General features: G+C 40.2%; 1 protein-coding gene across 3 annotated transcripts in view; it reads right to left on the bottom strand.

The window, feature by feature from the left end:
• Nucleotides 1-506: 506 nt before the first annotated feature.
• Nucleotides 507-24,440, bottom strand: part of NPHP4 (nephrocystin 4) — a 288,934-nt gene continuing 265,000 nt past the window's right edge. For all 3 annotated transcript variants that reach the window (XM_066607298.1, XM_066607299.1, XM_066607300.1), the window contains 5 exons: nt 23,529-23,614; nt 13,963-14,134; nt 10,896-11,075; nt 5,685-5,825; nt 507-1,869 (listed from right to left, as the gene is read on the bottom strand). In XM_066607298.1, the coding sequence (XP_066463395.1) occupies nt 1,699-1,869; nt 5,685-5,825; nt 10,896-11,075; nt 13,963-14,134; nt 23,529-23,614 (750 nt within the window). In that variant the 3' untranslated portion in view covers nt 507-1,698. The remainder of the gene's footprint in view (nt 1,870-5,684; nt 5,826-10,895; nt 11,076-13,962; nt 14,135-23,528; nt 23,615-24,440) is intronic.

The following is a 24,440-nucleotide window of genomic DNA, read 5'->3' on the forward strand; positions in this document are numbered from 1 at the left end:
AACTTTTCGATCCACTTTGGCTTATCATATGGCTTTTTTTTTTTTGGTCACCTATAAGGGTAAGATATACTTAGTAAAACCTGTAATGGTCAACATTTTCGTGCCAACAGGGTTGTCATCTAGCTTTCCGCCTACCCTTACTTAATATTGCATATACTGTATCTGCTTTCCTATGCAGAGTTAACAGGTGTCAGTGTTTCTGGAATTCTATTCTCTAACCAGGAATACTAGGATGAATTGCAGTACTCCCAACTAGTACAATGCATGGAAGTGAGACTGTGGGATGCAGAAAATGATAAAATGAATCATTGTAAGAAATACAATATCATTATTACCATGGCACTGCTGCATTAAGATGCCTTCTGGAGTACTTTAATTCTGAATGATGCTTGCTTTGGCTACCTACAGTAGTATTCCCACACAGTCCCTGAGGTTTCCTTCCCCCACTAATTACAACCCATAACATGGACTGCGTCACCCATGTATTAAGAGATAAATGACTGAAATGTGACACAACTGCAAAATATTTTATTTTAAACGCTGTGTATAAAGTAAGCACTTCAACAATTTATAAAGTAAAAAAATATTAAAAATATAAATATTTATACACTATAAAAATTTTAATCAACTGTGAGAAAAAAGTACAAAGGAAAATTGTACATCACATATATGCCTTAGGCCGCCTGCAGACGAGCGGAAATCCCGCCGCGGGATTTCCCGCGGGATTTCCGCCGCTGAAAGTCTGCATAGGAGTGCATTACAATACGCACTCCTATGCAGACGGCCGCGGTTTGGCCGCGCGAAATCTCGCGCGGCAAACAAACCGCGGCATGTTCTAATTTTGTGCGGAGCACGCACTCACCTGGCCGCCGGCTCCGGTCTGCGCATGCGCCGGCTGCGCGGCAGCCGGCACATCAAAGAGCCGGGGCCGCCAGGCGCGGGTGAGTACGCGCTCGTCCCTGCAGGCTCTGGGGTCGGATCGCGCGGCGAGATTTCTCGCTGCCGGATCCGACCCGCTCGTCTGCAGGCGGCCTAAAGAGTACGCAGGTTCTTTTAAATAGGCTGAAAGTTAATCAGCCATAAAGGTCTCGTCTCATTACATTTAAAGGGGAACCGTGATGAGCTTTATATGAAAGCCACACATCACAACATTCCTGACAACTTTCTGTGTTTTATTCAACTTTTCAGCATTGTTCTAGGTAAATGACAATAGAAAAAAAGCTGATTGGTTGCTACAGACAATTCAATTTTTTTCTGATGTCCCTTAGAAAGTACAATTAGCAATCTGATTGGTTACTAAGCACAATTCACGTTTTCCTTCCCCAAATTGTGTGGATCTAAGTTTCCTTTTACATAAGTGTTGTAGTAACAAGATCTTGTGGAAATTCCCTTTTACTCCCATTGTCTTACACTGGCCAGCAGTTTGCATAGACAAGAACTCTCCCTGTAGTCAGTGTCAGCATACAGTGTAATAAGGCACAGCAACCAACAGAGGGAGTCATTTCCTATACAGATCTGTGTGGTTGATGACCAGGTGAAACAGGTAGTTATGCCAGGTATAGACTTTTGCAGAGTCCAGCTGGAGGATGAAGGGGTATCAGAATGATGTAAGTGACACTTTGGAAGTTGGGCAGAGTCATTAAAACTCCGAGCAAAAGCTGAACGTAGTTTTTGCCTGGAGGTACAGTAACTTTAAATCTATGCCTTCAAGGAACCTTTAGTATTGGCTTGTTCATAGTTGACCTTAACGCAGAATGTCTCTTCATTTTTGTCTTCGTGGTCATTGATGAATATGAGAATCTCTTCCTGTCCACTGCTTTCTCCAGGTGCAAAGCGTAACCCAATGGTGTATGTCTCACCAGCACCAACCTACAAGAAATGGATTAAAAAGAGGATTTGAGTGCTGCCGTGACTTTAAGAGCATCATAAATCACTGGGATTGATATGTTTCCCTGGGTACAATGAAAGCTGAAAATAAACAATATTTATAGATCATACGCTCCAATAAATAGTCTAAGAAGTATCATCTGTAAACGCAACCTCTGTCCTGTCATGTAGAATGATCCCATTACAGTCGTCCAAGCTGTGCTCTAAATTGCAAATTTAATAAAGCATTTAGGGGGCATGTGAACTTGTAAACTCTTAATATCACAGTAAAGTATGACCCTATAATACACATTAATTTACAAGGTGCTGGAGACCTTGATTTAACTACTTTCAAAGTCACTTCTTGCTGTGAGCGGTCGCCAGCCGCAGCCTCTGCACGTCTTTGAATCACTTGTTTTTCAAGTGACGACGAGTATGGATGACCTGTTGTACTTTGCAATTAGATAATAATGTCTTAATTAGGCAGAACAGATGGAATATGTAAGCAGCGGAGCACAATGGTAAGAGGGAAAGTCATCTGCCCCGTTCTCATCAGGTTCAGTAGAACCTAATTCCAGCAGAAATAGCAAATGTATTGTGCTTATTTGCATATTCTAAAAAGGAAGAAATTCAATCAACCCGTGATGCTTCTCCTTTAAATGAATGAAGGACATTAAAAGGGTTATTCCCATCTTATAAAGTGATGACATGGCACTAGGAGTTCCCATCACTTTATTATCGGATCAGTGGGTTGTTTCGGGATATCATGACTCTCCCCCCAACTTGGGATATTGGGAAAAACACACAAAATTCTGTTATTCTCACTCATAGGCCCCAGTCGCATGGCCGTAGGTGGTTTTATGTGCGCCCACCGGCGCCGTAAGAACGCGTGAACGGGCAGACAAATCAAACGTTTGTGTGCCTGTTCAGACGGCACGGGCCCCAGCACATATACTTCTAGGCCCCAATGCCATTTCCTCCCCTTCCCTCGCCTTCGACGGCTCACTTCCACTCTCCTTCCCTCCGGCTGTTTGCAATGGGAGTGTGTGGGATGGGGCGGAGGTAAGCACCCTTTCCTTGTCTGCAGCCTCCTCCCATTGCAAGCAGTCAGAGGGGAGGAGGAGAAAAAAAGGAGAGAGTTCAGCAGTCACCTCCCTTCTCCAGCCGCTGTCATTGGCTCCCATAGGAGTCTATGCAGCGGCCGATGTATTCCGGCCAGTAAGATAGTTCCAGGACTATCTTTTCGGCCTGGCATGAAAGCGCCCGGTGCTATATTGGCCCAGCCGGGCACTTTTACATCGCGGAATACGGCCATGTGATCTGATGCATTGTAATCCAACGCATCAAATCATAGCATGAAAACGGCGGCTAATATATTCTCGTGTGAGGAAAGCCTTAGCCCAAACTGGCTTCATGCCTAGTAAATACACCACACTTAATCTCCACAGATAATTTACTAATGTACCGGCTGAGCATGACGACTTGGGCTCCCAGATAATAGTCTCCTTTGATGTCATTAACGCATTTGACTCCACTGAATGAGAATATCTCTTTGCCACTCTAGTTAATTTGGTATGGGGCCAAATTTCATCTAATGTGTCCATCTATTGTATTCTATGCTGTTCTCTAGGGTAACAGTGAATAGGTGGAATTCAGAGTTTTATCCAACTGTACAGGGGTACTCGGCAGGGCTGTACACTTTGCTATTTGTCCTCGCAGTGGAACTCTTGGTGATACACCTCAAACAGGAGTCCTGGATTAGAAGCTTTACCCTTTACTTGATATGTGAGAAAGTCAGTATGTATGCAAACGACACCCTACTAAAAACTTATCAGTCATGTCTTGGATCCATGACAGGCCTTTCCATTAACTGGGCGAAATGCCATATCTTGCCGGTAGATCCAATGGTACCTTTGGAGTGGGCATTATCCACACCCTCTTCTGGGCATTATCTATTACTTGGGAATACATGTTTCCAGATCAGTGTTAGTCTGAGGACTAAAATATTACACCCTTACTACTATTTTTATGGAAGAAAATTGCTAGCTGTAATAAACTTTCTTCATCTACTGCTGCCTGTATACGTTTCATCAAGATGACCTTCCTCCCTAAAATTCTACATGCCATTCAGCAATCCCTTGTATACTTGCCAACTAGTCGTCTTCAACATAATCAGGGCCTCCTTATCTTTGACATATGGAGGGAAAAGCTTGAGTGTTAGCTAAACACCTTGCAGCCCTTTAGGAATATTGAGGGGCAGCATTGCCTGATATTAAAATGTACTACCCTTCAAGTCAATTATCGGATTTAACTAGGTGGGGCTTTGAAGAGCACATGCATGTCCAAACATTAGTAGTTCCCCCTTTAATCCCAAGTACACCCACTCTTTATACTTACTATAATGTGGAATGCAATGCGTAGGGGGGCAATCTGCTAAAACACCCTATTCTGAGACAGGCTCTGCTGGTGTGGAATTTAGTGCAACATCTCTATTTGCCACTCTTCGCCTGAAATGGGTGGCAAATATGGGCCTCTTGTCTGAGGAGGAGTGGAATAGGGCCCTTACCTCTCCTAAAGAAGCATCTTCAAATTACAATGAAAGCATTACCCAAGTCTATATTCTACATAGAGTTTACAATTCCAGCCTGATTACCCAGATGAACGCTCTAAGTACCATCTTACTTCAGATATTTTTTTCCATCTTTGATGGTCATGTCTGAAGGTACATGGTTTTTGGGTTATTAAATTCCTAAATGGTGAGATGGATTCTCCGGTCCTGCTGTGTTCAAAAGCCTGCCTTTTTAACAGACTAGAAAATTTCCAGCTCCTGCTATTTTCATGTTTTTGGTGGAAACAAACACTGTACTGTGCTAAACAGTTAATTGCTCACTACTGACTGGCTAAATCAAGACTAGAATTCATACCGCAAAACACAAGCCCTTCTAGAGCTTCATCAGTAGAAACATAAAAATGTTATGGCGCCTGGAATGTGGCAACACAAACGCAAGTTTTTTGTGTACAAAAACAGCAAAACATAAAAAAACTTTATAAACTAGGAATCACTTGAATTGTGCTGAAGAAGACAAGAAAAAAATCCTCCTGCGCTCTTTTTTTGGGGCTTTTTGCAATCCAAAATAGGGACTTCCAGATCACCGAAATATACAGTCAAGTATATTTTATTTATACAAAAAAACTATGTCAGTCTTACAACGCGTTTCGACGCTATTCAGAGCGTCTTTTTCAAGCATCTGGAAGTCCCTATTTTGGATTGCAAAAAGCCCCAAAAAAAGAGCGCAGGAGGATTTTTTTCTTGTCTTCTACAGATTGTATTTTCCCCATTGCAAGGTGTTATCACCTACTGGGGTTTTTTCCTACTGCTGCATCTCCTTTAAGGATTACTGGGGATCTTTTTTGCAAGAAGAAACATCTTTATTCCTACAGGCTAACGGGGATCATCGGTGCAAGCGGGTTCTTTGCGTCCACGAAGAATCCCGCTGTGCACCAGGTGAGTAAAAATCCCCTTCATTTCGGTTCATTTGTGTGGTGGCGCGGATCTATATCTGTTGAATTGTGCTGAGAGAGTAATGCTATCATATTATTTTGCACATTGTATGGCATAAAAATGCTATAGAAGAAACAAGTGGCAAAAGTTATACAATACATTATATGTACAAGGCCTGATAGGGCTATGGCAAGTTAAAAAGTTATGACTCCTGGAATGTGATGAAAAAGTAGTGATTAAGGCGCAAACATGCTTCATCACTAAGGGGTTAAGAGGAAATGTTCTCAGGAAGATGAGGAAATTGTGACCATGTTACCTCAAAGGTGTCCTCCTTGAACTGCAGAAGATCGGCCCTGTTGGTATGGAGCGAGTACCTCTTCCTGGTCTGATACGGGTTCGTGTATGTGATCCTTTTGTTACAGCCCTTCTCTCCGGTGGATATTGTTATTTCAAATGCCTATAAGGTTATAGGAATTTATTACGGGTGATCAAGAAGAGGGATAGGAGTAACACCTTTAACTGGAAGCTAGCAGAATACTGAATGCAGCTCTGGAAGTGACAGTTATAACTCAGGATCAATATACTGTAAGAAAGGTAAAGCACTTGCAGAGAATGTGGCTATAAAGTAACATGTACAGTAAATGCTGTTGGAAAGAGTTACACTTAAAATACAATTAAGGCTAGGGCTGCACAGTGACTTTAGTCACGGGATAAAGATCACAAAATATCTCATAGCAAAATCGCATATTATGATGGTCAATGTGGTTATGTTGTGACTTGTGCAAGAACGTTTCTGTTGGCAAAAATTCAAAACTGCTAGATTTTTGGTCTCATGTCATACGTAACTTGGCCATCATCAACTGACATGTAAGTTGTGTGCGATTGCAACAAAAAACTATGTAAATAAAGCATTATATGGCATCCACTGGAGCCCTGAAAATAGGTGTTTGATGTATGGTGCTATGCCATAAATCATCATGGGATCTATACATAAATATATATGGAGTAGAACATATTTAAAGACCATGCCCATCTTTGCAGCCATTTTTTTAATGCTTTAACCATTCAAATGGTCTTGATCAGCAATTTCCTACAATTTTTTGTCTATAGCTGCTATACAGTCCTGTGTGTCTCCATTGAGAGGGTGTATATATATACACACACACGTATACACACACACACACACACACACACACCCCGTGTAGTCTAATCCTGTAGTCATAATTTCTTCCATCTGTCCCTTACTTCTTAATAATGGTATGACAGCAAGACATATGGGATGGAAGAGCCTCCGTAGTCTTTGTTTGTAGTCTGTTACATATAATGCATAGGTCTGTGCAGGATCTGTTGACACAATTTTTCATCAATTTGAAAGGTTGCTTCATTTGTCATCTCAGATGCAGTGAAATAGAATATGATAGTGATGGTAGACGTAGCCTTTAAAGAGGTTGCTCCACAAAATGAAGTTATTCCCTAAGCCTAGGATATGGGATGACTTATCTGATTGATGAGGGTCCAACAGCTGGGACCCCTCGTAGATCATGAGAACAAGAATCCTGTGGGCTGAATGAATGGACAAACAGTCACACGTGGACACTACGGCTCCATTATTTTCAGTGGGACTGCCAGAGTTAGTTCAGTGCTTGGACCGGGCTGCGAGACTCTGGCAGTCCCATTGAGATGAACAGATCAGCAGCACATATGATCAAGCCTTCACGCCAATCATTCAAGGATGCTCAGGATCCCGCTCCTGTGATCAATGGCGGATACCCAACAATCAGATATTTCTTATCCTGTGCATAGGGAATAACATCTCTTTGGGGAAAACTCCTATGAATCCAATAACAAACTGCAAAGTGATTGACTTCAAGCTCAGGTCCAGCATAGTCCTTGCTGAGCACAACCTCTTACCCAGTCCTGGGAAAGCCTGGGCGCACTCACACATTTGCTAATTAGTTTCCATTAGGTTAGATGGACGCCTTTTTCAGCTTGCACGGCACTTTTAGAAATAAATTACAGGAGAGCTTTAATATTTTCAGATTGTAATGTTTCATTTCTGCTCCCCCAGGATCTAGCACTCGACATACTAATTCAAATTGTTTTAACAACGAACAGCCCAGCAAAATTATACATGTCAGCTTGTAATAATCCCTTGCAGAGAGAATGCTCCAGTCATTTATCATAATGCAAAATATTAGCTGCAGATTTAAAGGGGAATCGCAACCAGAAAGATATGTAACAGCAAGCAGATTCTTCCAGGGCTCTACAATTGAAGGAAGGGTCCTGCAACTACCAGCTTAAACTGGCTGTCTAGTATCTTGACTGGACAGTATTTATTGCCCCCTATGAAGAATAGAAATAATTTGTGAGGGACTCTTTAGTGGGTGCATTTATAGCCCAGATGGTAAGGATGTAAAAAAAATCCAGTTTACAGCCAGGAGTACAAAACTTGCAGTTTTATATTATCACAGATTAATAAAGATCAGTAAAAATAAAACCTCCTATGCTGCTTACGCATTTTAAACCTTAGTAGTTCTCAGCCCACAAGCATAATTTATATTAGGGCATCACACTATATTAACAGGTCTGTCATAGTGAGAGGGTATCCTTAAAAGTTGGTGATTGCTCCAGACAACTTTAATATTGTCCCATTTTTAAGGGAACCTGTCACTGGGTTCATGCTGCCCGAACCATGAGCAGCATGAACCCAGGATAGGCAAGTACAATGTCCCGGTCTATGTGTTATTCTGAAACACTGCAGCGTTTCAGTATAAACCTACTTTAAAGTTTGACTTGGAATGGACCTCCAAATCGAAGAGGCGGGTCACACCGACATCTTCCCGCCTACATCATATAGACTTTCTGCGTACTTCCATATAGGAAGAGAGCCGTCGGTCAACATGCTGCAGGCAGGGAGAGTTCGGTGCGGCCCGCCTCTTTGACTCAGAACAGCTTTCCAGGTCAAACTTTAACGTATGTTTATTCTGAAATGCCGCAGTATTTTAGAGTAGTACATACATGGGAGCAATGGGCATACCTGTCCCAGGTACATGCTGCCCACCATTCAGCTAGCATGAACCCAGTGACTGGTTCCCTTTAAATATTACGTTACTCTGTTAGATCAGGCAAAGCATAATCATTTAAAAAAATTTATTTTTAATCTCTTGGAAAATCAATAAATATCCTGGACAGGAACATAAAATACACATCAGGAGCTTTGAAAGGTCTTAATAACCAGCCACAGCTTAAATACTCGAATGATGCCAATGAAAATGAATGAGTTGCAAGGAATAAATGAACAACTTTATGTTAACAACTTCTGCAACTTTGTAACACAATCCATAAGAGGGAAGTAAAGGCGGAATTAAATCTTGATGATGGATGGAGCCAGTGTGATTTATTTCAGGCTGGAGATAGGTCACAGATGCACTATAACTTCAACGACAATTATGTGCTAGTAAATTAGAAATGCTGCTCAGCTGCCAAGCAGCTACACGGATCCTCTTATTCTTAATTGTGAGGGGGTTATATATCAGCGCACTTCAGTTGTTAAAAGAAAACATTTTTAGTGGTGATACGTTGTATCTATTTACCGGTAGGTCACATTGACCCTAACACGTGTGAAGTCATCATAGGATTGGTAGACGGGACTAGACCATGACAGTACAAATTAACGCAATAAAAAAAAGTGAGCAGTTGGTGGAGGTGGAGCAGAAATGAAGTGGTCAGTGATCACTACAAAGCAAAATGAAGCATGGAAGGAGCTAATGTGTTGGCATTGGGTCCTTCAAAGCAGAAACACACAACAGCCCCATCCCTATGTTGAAGCTTCTGGATTGCCTTATTTGTTGGTGCCAAATATATGTATCTTATAGAGGTTCTGAAAGTTAGTCTAATTTAGATGTAACGACTATTGCTCAAAAGTCGCCCAAAAGACATCTTTTGAGTGATAATCGTTGTGTGCATTTACAAGGCAAGATGATTGCTCAAAATTCGCTCAAACGACAGTTTGAGTGACAGTTTTGAGCATTCACTTTGCATAAATGTGTAAATGAAGGCTTACACTGTATGCAGAAGACAAGCGGGACCGCTATCTTCTGCATACAGCTGTTGTCTTCTTGGAGCGCTCAGCTGATATGCAGCTGAGCGCTCCGAGCAGGGTATATAGAAGACAGCTGGAGCTCTGTCTTCTGCATACTCCTGCTGAGTTCACAGAGCTCACAGCTGGTATACAGCTGAGCGCACAGCTGGTATACAGCTGAGTGCACAGCTGGTATATAGCTGAGCACTCTGAGCAGGGTATACAGAAGGCAGCTGGAGTGCTGTCTTCTGCATACTCCTGCTGAATTCACAGAGCGCACAGCTGGTATACAGCTGAGCACTCTGAGCAGGGTATACAGAAGGCAGCTGGACAGCTGTCTTCTTCATACTCTGGCTGTGTTCTTCAAGCGGGATATTTGCTAAAACAATAGCATCAGTGGTATCCCGTTGAGAACTAGCATGTGGCACTGATAAGGCTCATCGTTCTCTTTCAGCTCGCTGAAAGAGACCGATGAACGACTCGTTAACGAAAACTGCACGATTTACGTACAGTTAGACCCAACGATTCTCACTCAAAAGACGGCTTTGAGCGAGAATCATTGGGTCTAAATGGGCCTTAACACTAAAGACTAGGAACTGTGATCTTGGCTCTGCTAAATAAAACAATGGTGCTTAGAAAGAAGAGCAAAGAGGAGGAAGCCAACCTACAAGATGGATAGGACACCTAAAATTGATAAGATGGCATTTTGAGGTCTGAAAAACCAAGTAGGAGTCAGAAAAGTCTAACTGACTGGCCATAAAGTCACCACTGGTCCAAACTGTATAACAGTTATACAATAATACTTAAAGGGGTTGTCTCGCGAAAGCAAGTGGGGTTAAGTACTTCTGTATGGCCATATTAATGCACTTTGTAATATACTTCGTGCATTAAATAAGAGCCATACAGAAGTTATTCACTTACCTGCTCCGTTGCTGGCGTCCCCGTCTCCATGGCTCCGTCTAATTTCGGTGTCTTCTTGCTTTTTTAGACGCGCTTGCGCAGATGGGTCTTCTCCCTTCGGCTCGGCTTGGTAGCAGCGGCGTTTTGGCTCCGCCCCTTGTACGCATCATCGCGTAGCTCCGCCACCGTCACATGTGCCGATTCCAGCCTCCTGATTGCCTGGAATCGGCACATGTGACGGGGGCGGAGCTACACGATGATGCGTACAAGGGGCGGAGCCAAAACGCCGCTGCTGCCGAGCCGAAGGGAGAAGACCCATCTGCGCAAGCGCGTCTAAAAAAGCAAGAAGACACCGAAATTAGTCGGAGCCATGGAGACGGGGACGCCAGCAACGGAGCAGGTAAGTGAATAACTTATGTATGGCTCATATTTAATGCACAATGTATATTACAAAGTGCATTAATATGGCCATACAGAAGTACTTAACCCCACTTACTTTTGCGAGACAACCCCTTTAATAACTTAAGGCTTTAAGTAACATCTTACCTTGGAAATGATTGGGTTTCTGCTTAAGGCACAAACCAGCCAGGATGCTACAAGCTGATGTTGATCAACATCAACCAAATTGAGATAAATGAACTTGCTGCCAGCCTTTAGGGGGCGCACCGCAATGTGCAGGTCTTGGATTCCATTTGGAGGGAGCACAAACACACTCTCTGGGTCAACCTGTACATGCAACGAAAGACAATAAAAGGTAAAGTTGCATTTCCAGTTTGTAATGGTCGTTTGGAAAACCAGAACTTACATTTTCCATAACTGCAAAGACAGAGCTCTGTGGACTACAAAATATTTAAAGGTACATGTGCGCACCCCAGTGTCAGTAAGGTGCAAGTAAAGCCACTGCTTAATAAATAAAAACCTAGATTACTATCCCAGAGTCTAATAAGTCTACGTTTTGTGGCAAGGCAATGTTAGGAGGAAGGTGTATATAGCTTGCAGAGCACAATAACTTTACATGCTTTGCAAAAAGGAGAAGTACCAGGTGTATTCCAATATATAAAAGGCTTCTCAGCTGCCGGTCAACAACCAAAATTCGTCATGGCTTTTCAAGATCTCTGCTTGCAGTCATTACCATGTGACCAGCACATTTATGGTCATGTGATCACAAAGGTGCACAATGTGTTACAGTAACATTACAATTACCACAACTCAAAAATACATCCTTCTGGTTCTACGGATTTCCAAAAAGAAGAAATAGAAAAAATATATAAAACACATAAAAGTAATAAAATCCAAACGAACAATAATAAAAGATCAGTAATATTGTTGCTGCCTACGGATGTTGTCACAGGTTTCGGCGCTATTTTCATCTTCGCTGCAGAGACCTACTATTACGTACCACTGGGTTGAATGTCAATCAGCAGCGTGCCTCCTAATCTAGAGCTGCAATTAAATTAAATTACGAGGCAACTGAAGCAAACAAAGCAGGATACGGAATGAGGTGGCCGGACGTAATGATTAAAACAGCCGTGTCAAGTTATCTACAGCCTGCAGATAAAATAAATGCTCTCTTCTAAGCTGTATATACACATTAGGAAGTCACTGACCAACAGCTATCCGCCCCAATAACCTTATTAACATTTCGCTCGGCTGAATGAACATGATATTTCAATAAAAGGAGAGATCAGTGGTGTCCAGACTCCTCTGGAGCTACTTATTTACGTGAAGGCAAAGTTACCTGACAATTCCAATCCTTGTTTCTCTAAATAGCAAGCTCTAACAGACATCACAGTGTAAGGGATCTGTCCACAAAGATCTAATATCTATGGCTTGTATATAGTAAACTGCTTGTTGAATTTCCCCATGTGGATATACTTTCTGAAAGTAGACACTTGGAACATTGCTATTACACCACTTAGCACTTTACAACTGAGGGAGCCTTCATGCAATTTTGCACAAAAGCGTGACATTTTTTCAAAAAGTGCATAAAAAGTTTGTGGCAAAATGTCTGACCCAAGCCTTATCACCTAATAATAATATTTTAGGGATGTGCAGGGTTTGTGCATCCATGAAAACGATTCTGTAGCTCTAAATCAGCGCACACACTGCAGTAGGTAGGTATACAGCAAGCTTTGATTCCATGCAGCGGAGACAATCCAACGTGCTTCCAGGCTTAGACAATCGTCTTCTTCATAAAAGTAAGTTACCTGAAAAGGCAGCCGCTTTGTGGAGGAGCCCATCGGCACTACTTAGTAATGCGCTGAATGTGTGTGTCTACACAGCTTCACAGGGGAGCGGATATTACTGCATTAATTTGATTCTCTGGTGGTCCTACATATGAGCCCTTGTTCTCATGTTTATGTTGCAGAGTTTGGACATTCCACTTATGTACATAAAACATATTAACCAGAACTAGATAGACCAAAAATATTGATAATAGAGGTGATAGTAAAACTCACATGTCCCAATTAAATACAATGGGGGTAATTAGAAATTTAAAGTAACTACTCATCTCAATACAAAGAAAACGTGACAGAGGGCACAAAGGGCACAAAGACTCCACGATTGGTAAAGGGGGTGAGAATAAGAGGAAAAGCTTCTGCTCTCCTCCTAGGGTTACTGAAAGCAAGGAAGCGATGACAGTAAGGTTGGGTCCACAGGGGGCTGATTTCCAGCGGAATGTCCACAGCGAGCAATCTGTCGTAGATCAGCCGTAGAAAGCCTGCCTCCAAAACCACACTATTTGGTACGGGTTTTGAAGTGAGTTTCTTTACCTTATTAAGAGGGGACGAAATCCGCAGTGGAGGTGGGATAAAATTGACATGCAACGGATTTGAATTCCGGACTGCAAGTCAATTTCAGCACAGGTTTTGTGCGGGTTATTTCCACAGCTTGTGGATGAGATTTTCAAAATCTCGTCCACTTTGCTGCTACTGTAGATGCCACAGAGGGTCCGCATGGAAATTCCGTATGTCATGTGCAGCTTCTCCCCTTCCTTCAAAGACACAGCAACAAGAAGTAAAACGTTTTATTCTGCTCAGTGACTTCAAATACATTCTGAGCACCAAATACTGCATCTGAAGAATATAGCCTGATATCACTTGAAAGCTAAATATAAAGTAAAGTCCTTATATTCTAGCCCTAGCTAAAGTGATGACACATTGCAGAATTTCTAGGCAGTGAAAGGGTACGTTTACTTTTGAACCACTTTTTATTGCTCCAATGAGTTTAAAATAAAAATATAAAGCAATCCTTGATTCAAAATATCCAAACACGAACACAAACCCTTTTTATTCTGATCTTGGGAGTCATATTTCATGTTCTTCCATCTGCCTCCTCTTCTATTAGTTGTGGGTTAGCAAGAAGAGAGAGCAGATAAAAATGAGGAACACATAATTGTAAGATCAGACTACACAGGGTTTGTTTGTAGTCTGTAACCTTGGAGACACATAGCTGTATACAGCAAATGAAATGCGTTTTTAATTAATACAATTTGCAAGGCTACCTAATATTTAATTTTTGAGGAATTAGATTAATAATAACATGGTTGTAAAAAGTGTACATAACCGTTGAAGCAAGTTGTAGATACTAATATCATGTCTTTACAACTCACCTTCAATTCTTGTGGGTGAGAACTATACGCTCTCACTTTTCGTACCACCTGTGTTCCTCGCAGGACCAGGGAAATTTGGGTAACCTGTCCTGTTATGCAACTGACATCCACTCTTTTCAAGGAATGAACGTAGATTTGCCAAATCTGAATGGGTGCAGCTAGCCAACGATCACTGTAAAACAGTCAAATACATAAAATTTTTGAACTTAAATAAAAAAAAGTGAACTACAAGAATATAAGTGCTATAATAATTTGTTCCCCTTGAACAAATATAGAAGTGCTATAAAACTACTGTAATACTGCACTTATGTACAAGAATATAACTACTATAATACTGCCCCTGTGTATAAGAACATATCTATCATAATACTGCTTCCTATGTACAATGTTACAACTAGCATAATACTACCCCCCATGAACAAGAATATAACTACTATAATACTGCCCCCGATAAACAAGAATATAACTGCTATAATACTGCCCCCTATGTACAAGAATGTAACTACTATAATATTGCCTCCTATGTACAAGAATAGCACTACTATAATATTGCCTCCTATGTACAAGAATAGAACTACTATAATACTGTTCCTACGTACGAGAATAGAACTACTATAATACTGCTCCCTGTGCACAAGAAAATAACTACTATAATACTGCCCTCCTATGTACAAGAATATAACTACTATAATACTGCTCCTATGTACAAGAATGTAACTACTATAATATTGCCTCCTATGTACAAGAATAGCACTACTATAATATTGCCTCCTATGTACAAGAATAGAACTACTATAATACTGTTCCTACGTACGAGAATAGAACTACTATAATACTGCCCTCCTATGTACAAGAATATAACTACTATAATACTGCCCTCCTATGTACAAGAATATAACTACTATAATACTGCTCCTATGTACAAGAATGTAACTACTATAATACTGCTCCTATGTACAAGAATATAACTACTATAATATTGCCCCCTATATACAATAATGTAACTAATATAATACTGCCTCCTATGTACAAAATTATAACTACTTTAATACTGCCCCCTATGTACAAGAATATAACTACTATAATACTGCCTCCTATGTACAAGAATATAACTACTATAATACTGCCTCCTATGTACAAGAATATAACTACTATAATACTGCCTCCTATGTACAAGAATATAACTACTATAATACTGTCCCCTATGTACAAAAATATATCTACTATAATACTGCCCCCTATGTACAAACATATAACTACTATAATACTCCCCCTATGTACAAGGATATAACTACTATAATACTGCCTCCTATGTAGAAGAATATAACTACTATAATACTGACCCCTATGTACAAAAATATAACTAGTATAATATTGCTCCCTATGTACAAGGATATAACTACTATAATACTCCCCCTATGTACACGAATATAACTACTATAATACTCCCCCTATGTACAAGAATATAACTAGTATAATACTGCCCCTATGTACAAGAATATAACTACTATAATACTGTCTCCTATATACAAGAATATAACTACTATAATATTGCCCCTTATATACAAGAATGTAACTACTTTAATACTGCCCCCTATGTACAAGAATATAACTACTATAATGCTGCTCCTATGCACAGGAATATAACTACTGTAATACTGCCCTCCTCTGTACAAGACTATAACTACTGTAATACTGCCTTCTATGTACAAGAATATAACTACTGTAATACTGCCTTCTATGTACAAGAATATAACTACTATAATACTGCCTCCTATGTACAAGAATATAACTACTATAATACTACCTCCTATGTACAAGAATATAACTACTATAATACTGTCCCCTATGTACAAAAATATATCTACTATAATACTGCCCCCTATGTACAAGAATATAACTACTATAATATTGCCTCCTATGTACAAGAATATAAATACTATAATACTCCCCCTATGTACAAGGATATAACTACTATAATACTGCCTCCTATGTACAAGAATATAACTACTATAATACTGACCCCTATGTACAAAAATATAACTAGTATAGTATTGCTCCCTATGTACAAGGATATAACTACTATAATACTCCCCCTATGTACAAGAATATAACTACTATAATACTACCCCTATGTACAAGAATATAACTACTATAATACTGTCCTCTGTACAAGAATATAACTACTATAATACTGCCCCCTATGTACAAGTATATAACTACTATAATACTGCCTCCTATGTACAAGAATATAACTACTATAATACTGTCTCCTATGTACAAGAATATAACTACTATAATACTGTCCTCTGTACAAGAATATAACTACTATAATACTGCCCCTATGTACAAGGATATAACTACTATAATACTGCCTCCTATGTACAAGAATATAACTACTATAATACTGACCCCTATGTACAAAAATATAACTAGTATAGTATTGCTCCCTATGTACAAGGATATAACTACTATAATACTCCCCCTATGTACAAGAATATAACTACTATAATACTGTCCTCTGTACAAGAATATAACTACTATAATACTGCTCCTATGTACAAGAATATAACTACTATAACACTGCCCCCTATGTACAAGAATACAACTACTATAATACTACCTCCTATGTACAAGAATATAACTACTATAATACTGTCCCCTATGTACAAAAATATATCTACTATAATACTGCCCCCTATGTACAAGAATATAACTACTATAATATTGCCTCCTATGTACAAGAATATAAATACTATAATACTCCCCCTATGTACAAGGATATAACTACTATAATACTGCCTCCTATGTACAAGAATATAACTACTATAATACTGACCCCTATGTACAAAAATATAACTAGTATAGTATTGCTCCCTATGTACAAGGATATAACTACTATAATACTCCCCCTATGTACAAGAATATAACTACTATAATACTACCCCTATGTACAAGAATATAACTACTATAATACTGTCCTCTGTACAAGAATATAACTACTATAATACTGCCCCCTATGTACAAGTATATAACTACTATAATACTGCCTCCTATGTACAAGAATATAACTACTATAATACTGTCTCCTATGTACAAGAATATAACTACTATAATACTGTCCTCTGTACAAGAATATAACTACTATAATACTGCCCCTATGTACAAGGATATAACTACTATAATACTGCCTCCTATGTACAAGAATATAACTACTATAATACTGACCCCTATGTACAAAAATATAACTAGTATAGTATTGCTCCCTATGTACAAGGATATAACTACTATAATACTCCCCCTATGTACAAGAATATAACTACTATAATACTGTCCTCTGTACAAGAATATAACTACTATAATACTGCTCCTATGTACAAGAATATAACTACTATAATACTGCCCCCTATGTACAAGTATATAACTACTATAATACTGCCTCCTATGTACAAGTATATAACTACTATAATACTGCCACCTATGTACAAGAATATAACTACTATAATACTGTCCTCTGTACAAGAATATAACTACTATAATACTGCCCCTATGTACAAGGATATAACTACTATAATACTGCCTCCTATGCACAAGAATATAACTACTTTAATACTGACCCCTATGTACAAAGATATAACTAGTATAATATTGCTCCCTATGTACAAGCATATAACTACTATAATACTCCCCCTATGTACAAGAATATAACTACTATAATACTGCCCCTATATACAAGAATATAACTACTATAATACTGTCCTCTATGTACAAGAATACAACTACTATAATACTGCCCCCTATGTACAAGAATATAACTACTATAATACTGCTTCCTATGTACAAGAATATAACTACTATAATACTGTCTCCTATGTACAAGAATATAACTACTGTAATACTGCCCCCTATGTACAAGTATATAACTACTATAATACTGCCCCCTATGTACAAGTATATAACTACTATAATACTGCCTCCTATGTACAAGAATATAACTACTACTATAATACTGCCCCCTATGTACAAGAATAGAACTACTATAATACTGGCTCCTATGTATAAGAATAGAACTACTATAATACTGCCTCCTATGTACAAGAATATAACTACTACTATAATACTGCCTCCTATGTACAAGAATAGAACTACTATAATACTGGCTCCTATGTATAAGAATATAACTACTATAATACTGCCTGCAATGTACGAGAATATAACTACTATAATACTGCCCCCTATGTACAAGAATATAACTACAATAATACTGCCTCCTATGTACAAGAATATAACTACTATAATACTGCCTCTATGTACAAGAATATAACTACTATAATACTGCCCCCTATGTACAAGAATATAACTACAATAATACTGCCTCCTATGTACAAGAATATAACTACTATAATACTGCCCCTATGTACAATAATATAACTATTATAATACTGCCCCCTATGTACAAGACTATAGCTACTATAATACTGCCCCCTATGTACAAGAATATAACTACTATAATACTGCCCCCTATGTACAAGAATATAACTACTATAATACTGCCTCCTAAAGGCACAAGTCTAAAAAACTTGTGGAAAATTGGAAATATTGCATGTATCAGTGAAGTTTCTGTAAACAACCCTTCAGACCTTCATTATGTAGACACCACAGCTTTCTCATCATTATACAAATACTAGTAAGATATTTAAACCATCAAGTATATAAAAATTAAACAATTAATGCTATATCCCAGGCCATTTATCTCTGCAGCGAGCACTGACTGAGCCATAAAATGAGGGGCTCGCCTCAGACGGTTTTATTGGTTGTTTTATAAACATAGCTGACTTTGTGCAGCTATAAAATGCGATTCAGCGGTAACAAGAGGATAGAAAGCACATTACTTCCATCAGACTTCAGCCGACAGCTTTATTAACTGCACACTGAATGTATACAGAGCGGCTGAATATTAGGATAAATCAGGGGGCAATTCGTACAACATGGCTGCCCAATGGCTCGTCCCTGCACCCTCAATGGCTTGCTATAAACATCAGGTGTAAGATTTCACTTCATAGCAAAAAAAAAAAAAAAATCAAAGTAAAAAGGTCTCAATATTTTATAAATAAAGCTGTGAAATTAAAAAAAGGTTGCCATGGTAATAACTGATTTATTCCTTTACAGGTCTTTGGTTGTAGCCATGGGAACCAGAATGAAAACATCCATCATTTTCTTTGCATTGAGAGGACAGAAAAAGTTTTAGATTATGAAGTTACTTAGTATTTCCTGTAGACTGCAGGAACCTAACTTCAACATTCTTTCCTAATGGGACAGGACTCCTGCGAAATTACTAGAATTTTCCCCAGATCAGATCAGATCAATGTTGGAGATGCCTCTAAGATGTAGGTTCAATGATGTACATTTTGGTGGGAGTGCCCAATTATATAGCACCCTTCTGGAAGGATGTCTCTAGACTCTACAGGGCCCTGAGCCGCTCCTCCTTAGACATCACTCCAGAAGTTGCTTTGCTAAATGGCACTCTAGGCACTTTGTAATGGCAATGCACTAAATTATTCCTAGATATTGGAAGCAATACGGCCTTATTCCCTGCGTCAAAGCCATGGATTCTTTGCAACACTTGAAAGAACTTAGATGTTCTGATGCTTCTAACGCCACCTGGTCGGTGTGGTTGGACTTCTGTGACTCATCCTCCTTTACTGGTTTGATTCTAAATGGCACTATGTAAAGGGCAAGCCAAGCATGAACAGATCTGTCAGGACATCACTCTTCTTATTCTTACTTTCTTTATCTCTTTCTATTCCTTTCTCTTGTAGATACCTACATTTCCCATTTAGTGCATATGGACTCTTTGTTAAGTTTACTTGTATGTTATTATGTCCCCTGTGTATGGGTGTCCCGATAATTGGGAGCTGGTTACCCTCATGGTCTCAGGCTGGTTTGCACATCCAGGGTAGGCCTGACATACTATATCAAGCTTGTGCAGTTTAATGCAATATTGCAAGATAACGAGTATAGATAGTATATTTCTATTATTATGTATCACATCATTGTTTTTATATGTTGGCTCAATAATGATGTTACCAATTAAAACCTTTTAAACCTTAAAAGCTGCCTAGTAAATCAAGGTAAACCGTTATACTGTATATACTTTGTCTTGCAATGCATCACCATTTCGAAGATCTCGCTTCCTCTTGGTGAATAGCCATACTCTTTTTGCAGTACAAATTTGCCATCTGTCGAGGACGCCGGGGCTCATGCACCTGGTAGAATGATGTACTCTAGTAACTGTATGAGCCTATACAGCCGCCTTTGCCTCCATGAGTACAGAGGTGTTCTTCCTTAGGGCTTATACATTTAAGCGTAATTCATATGCATGTGCTGTCTGTGTGTCCAATCGGCTTCACACAGACCCATAATAATTAATGTGATTATTCACGCATCTGTTCATTCACGTGGACTGAAGGTCCATGTTAAAAAAAAGATAGCAGCATGCACTAATCTGGTCCGATTTACCAACAAGGTAACCCATTCAAGGTCAACAGGTCCATTAAATACAGACAGCAAACAAATGGCATCTGCATGCTGCCCAATTTTTTTTTTTACATTCAATTTTGGCAAGTGCAACACAAACAATCAATGGGGAGATTTAGGGATGAATATCAAATACGTAAGACCCGATAGTCATCCCAAAGATGATCACTCCTATACTATAATCTCTCACTGAATGGAGGCAGAGCTCATTGGAGATCTCTTCCAGCCGCCCGACTCCAGTAAACAGGCAGTCGTTCCCAGATGACCGTTTACACAGGCCGATTATCGTCAGGTTTTTATGCTTGCATGAAATGAACAACAAATAATAAGCAAACAAATTATTTATTATTCAATCATTGGCCGTGTTTACACTGGACCATTATCGCTCAGTTTCACAGGATCTAACGATTACCTGAACGTTAATCGTTCAGTATAGAAGTGCTCTTAGCCAAATGTGCCTTACTTAGCCAAATTGTGCAAAAAACTTCCTGTGCACCAGATTTATTATGTTTTTAGACACTTTTTGGTTCTCGTTAAAGTGTCTAAAAGAGGATGTGGCTAAGAACACTCGTAAAATGTGATAGGCACCACAATTTGGATGCAAAATCCTGGTCTAAAGTAAGCCAAGCAAGAGGTGGTGTAAGTTAGAGAAAAATGTCTAACAAGTCTATAGAGATGTACAAATATCATTCAGCATGCATCACTGTGATAAATCTGGTCTTAACTTTAGGCCATATAAATAAATCTGCCCCATTGTTTCTAGGGGAGAATACTGCCATTCATTCAGAGTCCAATGCAGTCATGTGTATAATCAAAGACATACAATACTCATTGTCAAAAAATCTTGCCCTTAGAAGTTGCCGGAATCAAATTACACTTTCTTTGTGTGACTGTAAAGTTGATATAAGTAAGTGATTACAATATCAGAGCAAAAAGATAATTTATTGCAAAAACTGAACACTAGAAGGGAGGTTCTAATACCCTGTTGTACCGCCTCTAGCTTGGATACAAGATGTGATACGGGCGGGCATGGAGGTTCTAGTACCCTGTTATACTGCCTGTAGCTTGAATGCAAGATGTGATATGGGCAAGCATGGAAACATATAGGTTCCACTGTAGCTGAGCATCTAAATCATACAAACTTATAGGCTGTCGAAGTTGACATCCCAGTTGGTCCCTTACATGTTCTATTGGTGATAATTCTGGTGACTGTGCAGGCCACGGAAGCATGGCAGCGCTGTGGAGACATTTCTGTGACTCCCTTGTGTGCGGTCGAGCATTATCCTGCTGGAAAATGCCTCTTGGAAGCCGCCATGAGAGGAACACATGTGCTGCAGGAACATATTGCTGAGCTGTCATTGTCCCTCGTACCACTACTAGGTGAGCGACTGTCAGAAGTGGAGGCAATGTGCCGCACCACAGCAAAGGCATGATTGAGGTGCTCCCCCCTAACTCTCCAGACACGAACATGGCCATCGTCAGTGCCCAAACTAAACCTGGATTCATCGCTAAAGACAACCCAGTTCCACTCTGTAGCAGTCCAATTTCGTTGTTCACAACACCACTGCAAACAGAGGCAACAGTTGGTGTGAAAGCCAATACACATAATGGGCACTGTTAGACCAAATAGCCTTTAGTCAAACACCTGGAAACAGTTCCGACACACACATGGGCCTGTATCGATGGCGCAACCTGTCTCTGGATGGCAGACAACAAAACAGTTAAAGCTGCTCATGCTTGTCAGACGATCAGATTATCCTCTCTACTGGTGGTCTGTCGAGCGTGATCTGAGCCCGGTCGCCCTGTGTACGTGCACTCATGCATCCACTGGTCCCAACACCTTTTAACAGTCTGGTCAGAATGGTTCAGATGGCAGCAATTTGCAGATACGACCATCCAGCTACTCGCATTCAAATAATGCGCCCCTCCCAGACTCTTAACTGGGTGAAATCTCTTGGATTGCGTAGTAGAGACGTCTAGTGGTCAACAAGCTCTACACGAGCAGAAAAAGAGGTCACTACATACAAGTAGCCACTGAGGGCCTTTTTATAGGACATGGGTGGAGACTAGAGATGAGCGAGTATACTCGCTAAGGCACATTACTCGAGCGAGTAGTGCCTTAGCCGAGTATCTCACCGCTCATCTCTAAAGATTCGGGGGCTGGCACGGGTGACAGGTGAGTTGCGGCGGGGAGAGATCTTCCCTCTGTTCCTCCCCGCTCTCCCCAGCCGCTCCCAGCCGGCCCCCGAATCTTTAGAGACGAGGGGGGAGATACTAGGCTAAGGCACTACTCGCTCGAGTAATGTGCCTTAGCGAGTATACTCGCTCATCTCTAGTGGAGACACTTTTACAGCCTCAGATAGTAAAACCTAATTCATCAGATGGTAAGACCTAATTCATCTCATCATTTCACAACTCTAATCATTTGCATATCTGTCTGAGATGTAACTGTATGCCGAGTTTTATAGCAGGACAACAACTCCTGCTAGGCCAATGTTTCTCAACTCCAGTCCTCAGGACCCCCCCAACAGGTCATGTTTTCAGGATATCCTATAGTAAGAGCACTGGTGGCAATGTCTGGGGCACTGACAATAAATAAATCACCTGTGCAAGACTAAGGAAACCCAGAAAACATGACCTGTTGGGGCTCCATGAGGACTGGAGTTGAGAAACACTGTTCTAGGTGCTTTTTTTCCCCGCAAAGAGTGTAGTAGAGATACGGCCTCCTATGGCAGCCTTATTACAGCTCTGTACACAACAGAACTGTAATACAGCCACATGCATGGGCCCTTAGGGAGATGGATCTAATATATTGTAACAAATTACAAGCTGTGTGAGCAGAACTGGGACAAGACATGTCAATATAGTGATTTGCCAAAAGTCCTAGAGCGATGTTACTGGATCACAGTTTTTGTGCACCTTCAAGTATCTTCTGATAACACAGCTTCCATAACACATCACATGGTTGCAGGTCTTGTGCAGAAAGTGTAGTAGATATAACATTGTAATTAATTAACAATATAACTTACGTATAAAGTGCAACAAAGAATCTTTTAATCTGTGGACTGGGTCCTCCAGCAACTTTTAGGAACACATCCTGAGGCTCTCCATGACCCTACAACAAGCAGAGAAAAAGTAATCTTCAACAGTCAACATATGGACGATATCCAAATAGATAAATTAGACTGATTTACTGAACTAGTATAAAGAGCTGCCATTGAGGACTCCGGGAAAGGTGGGTGGCAGCCACTATAACTGTCATTAAAGTTTCTACAAGGGTTGTAACTCAACTTTACCAGATTTCTAAACAGCGGTCTAATCAAGTAATGCACTCCTTAAGGCCCATTTAAACACGATTATTGCTGAAAAGTCGCTCAAAAGCCGTCTTTTGAGCGATAATCGTTGTGTGTAACTGCACTGACATGATGCAGTTTTTGCTATCCCATCGCTCATCATCGTCTTTCAGCGTGCTGGAAGACAACGATGGACCTTGTCAGGGATTCACAGCGAGATACAGCTAATACTATTGTTTCAGCTGTATCCCGTCCCTGATGACAGGCTGAGTATGAAGAACAGAGCGGTCCAACTCTGTTCTCCATACCCGGCACGGAGAGCTCCGCTGTATAACAGCCGGGCGCTTCGTGCAGAAAACAGCTGGATGCGGAAGGCAAGCGGGGGCACCCTGCTTGTCTTCTGCATCTTCCGCTCCAAGCGCTCGGCTGTATAACAGCCAGGCGCTTGGAGCGGGGAACAGCTGGATGCAGAAGATAATGTCTAAATGGGCCTTTACTCCCATATAACTGCAAGACTATGCAAACTAATACTGAAGACTCTGGCAGGGGACAATCACCATGAAAACCACTGGAGTTATCTAGTTAGACAATAATACATACTCCCATAGCACTTTCAAGGATACAACAGATTTGCATTCGTAAAGCTGG

The sequence above is a fragment of the Eleutherodactylus coqui genome, chromosome 6 (assembly GCF_035609145.1).
Source record: "Eleutherodactylus coqui strain aEleCoq1 chromosome 6, aEleCoq1.hap1, whole genome shotgun sequence".
Classification (NCBI taxonomy): domain Eukaryota; kingdom Metazoa; phylum Chordata; class Amphibia; order Anura; family Eleutherodactylidae; genus Eleutherodactylus; species Eleutherodactylus coqui.